Here is a 1659-nt window from a genome sequence, read left to right as displayed (position 1 = left end):
TTGGTAAAGTATTTGATAAGCACTTACCCGGATAAGTGTTTGGTAAACGGCCCCTTACCGTTTTTAGCCAACACGTCTATTACTGGCTTGCTTCATAACTTGTCAGCCTCATCACTCTAAAAAAATCTTTTACATTTACAGAAACTTAATTTTATTACTCCATCTAAAATCATTCAAAATATAGATTCTTTTTCACATTTGAGAAGGGTCAAAAGGAGCATTGGCCGTCATAAAATTTGGATATGAGAATTTGAGTCGTTGGAATATCAATTATGGTGAATAATCGTATGAGAAGAAGAGTTAATGTGAAAAACATAAAAAGATATATAGACCATTGATCACCTTTAATCTCAAACCCACCAAGAACCACGCTTGAAACAAGGTTGATCCGATGCATCTCATCCTAATATGCATCCAACATTTAGATCATTATAAAAATATAAACAAACTACATGGACCTGGCCGGATTTTTTTTTTCAATCGCTCAGACCGTCTGTTTTTCTAAAATAGTTGTCCAAACCCGTTTTTCCATCGGCTACACAACTTTGCCAACTCAGTATGCATATGCAAACTCCATATCAACTATATGAGTTCCAAGATAAGCTAGTAACGAATGTAAACTTCAGTCTTACTCTAAAATACTACTCGACTAGGGACGTTTTTACGAATCATGTTCCAATTTATTTATATCTTCATCATACAGCACAAGTATATATAATAAACAACGTATAATAGTTACATAATGCTTTCCGTAATCATAACTCGATTATTTCTAGATACATCATAGAGTGAATGGCTTTTGTGCATGTTACTAACTCATGGAAGACAAGAAATGTACATACCGACTTTAAGGTAATAGTAGGGGAGAGCCTTCCTTGAGTAGAACGAAGACGCTGCCACCATCTCCCCTCGAGATCCGAAGTTCTTCATCGAGGTAAGTTGTTAATAACCACGATTCCGCATTCGTTTGGGAGATAGAGAACTTTAACGGGCCTTGGTTCGAAATGGTCTTTGCAACATTCGAAGCTGTATCTTGGACCGATGTGACCAAGCCTTTAAAAGGAGTCAGGTCGATTTTCTGTCCTAAAAATTCAACATTTTCTGGTAAAACAATGGAGTCTGTCAACTGTGGCGTCCCAATGATACCTTCCTCAAACTTGATCTGCATTCAAACAACACACAGTTTTGGGGATTATTTGGTAACAGTAAGCCCCCAAGCACAAAGCAGCAAGCTGCCCCAGTAACTTCTAATCCAACTTAAAACCACAGTGAAAGTTGTTGGTAGCCCACAACTTTGAGCTTGCAAGGGGCTCACAAATCTATTTTTACATGAATATGGGACATGGACAGTAACCTCCCTGATGAACTCTGCTTTTCTATCACTTAATCCTAGACCCAGAAAATAGAATCAAACTCTAGAGACTGTTTACCAAACAAACTGGGTAAGCACCAACTCATTTACCTCGCCAGGTGAGATTATTGGTAAACACCATCATCTCTAACCAAGTCAGTTGGCGTTGACATGGTAAGGGTCACTGATAATGGTACTCATCACACCAATTAAGTGGAGAGACTTATCATTTATAGAAATTGAATTTACACTTTACAACCTCAAAGAATTTAAAGAGATATATGACTATACATAAACATATAAGTATG

General features: G+C 37.3%; 1 protein-coding gene across 1 annotated transcript; it reads right to left on the bottom strand.

Moving 5' to 3' along the window:
• Positions 1–847: 847 nt before the first annotated feature.
• On the bottom strand, positions 848–1162 carry LOC112505441 (light-induced protein, chloroplastic-like; the record flags this gene model as incomplete). The annotated part of the gene is made up of 1 exon (XM_025109350.1): positions 848–1162. A coding segment is annotated over one exon (315 nt), but the record flags the coding sequence as incomplete, so codon positions are not given.
• Positions 1163–1659: the final 497 nt, after the last annotated feature.

Source organism: Cynara cardunculus, unplaced genomic scaffold (assembly GCF_001531365.2).
Source record: "Cynara cardunculus var. scolymus isolate 2C unplaced genomic scaffold, CcrdV1 Un_Scaffold_11008, whole genome shotgun sequence".
NCBI classification, from domain to species: domain Eukaryota; kingdom Viridiplantae; phylum Streptophyta; class Magnoliopsida; order Asterales; family Asteraceae; genus Cynara; species Cynara cardunculus.
Note: the sequence above shows the minus strand (reverse complement) of the source record. Positions and strands in the feature narration are given on the sequence as shown.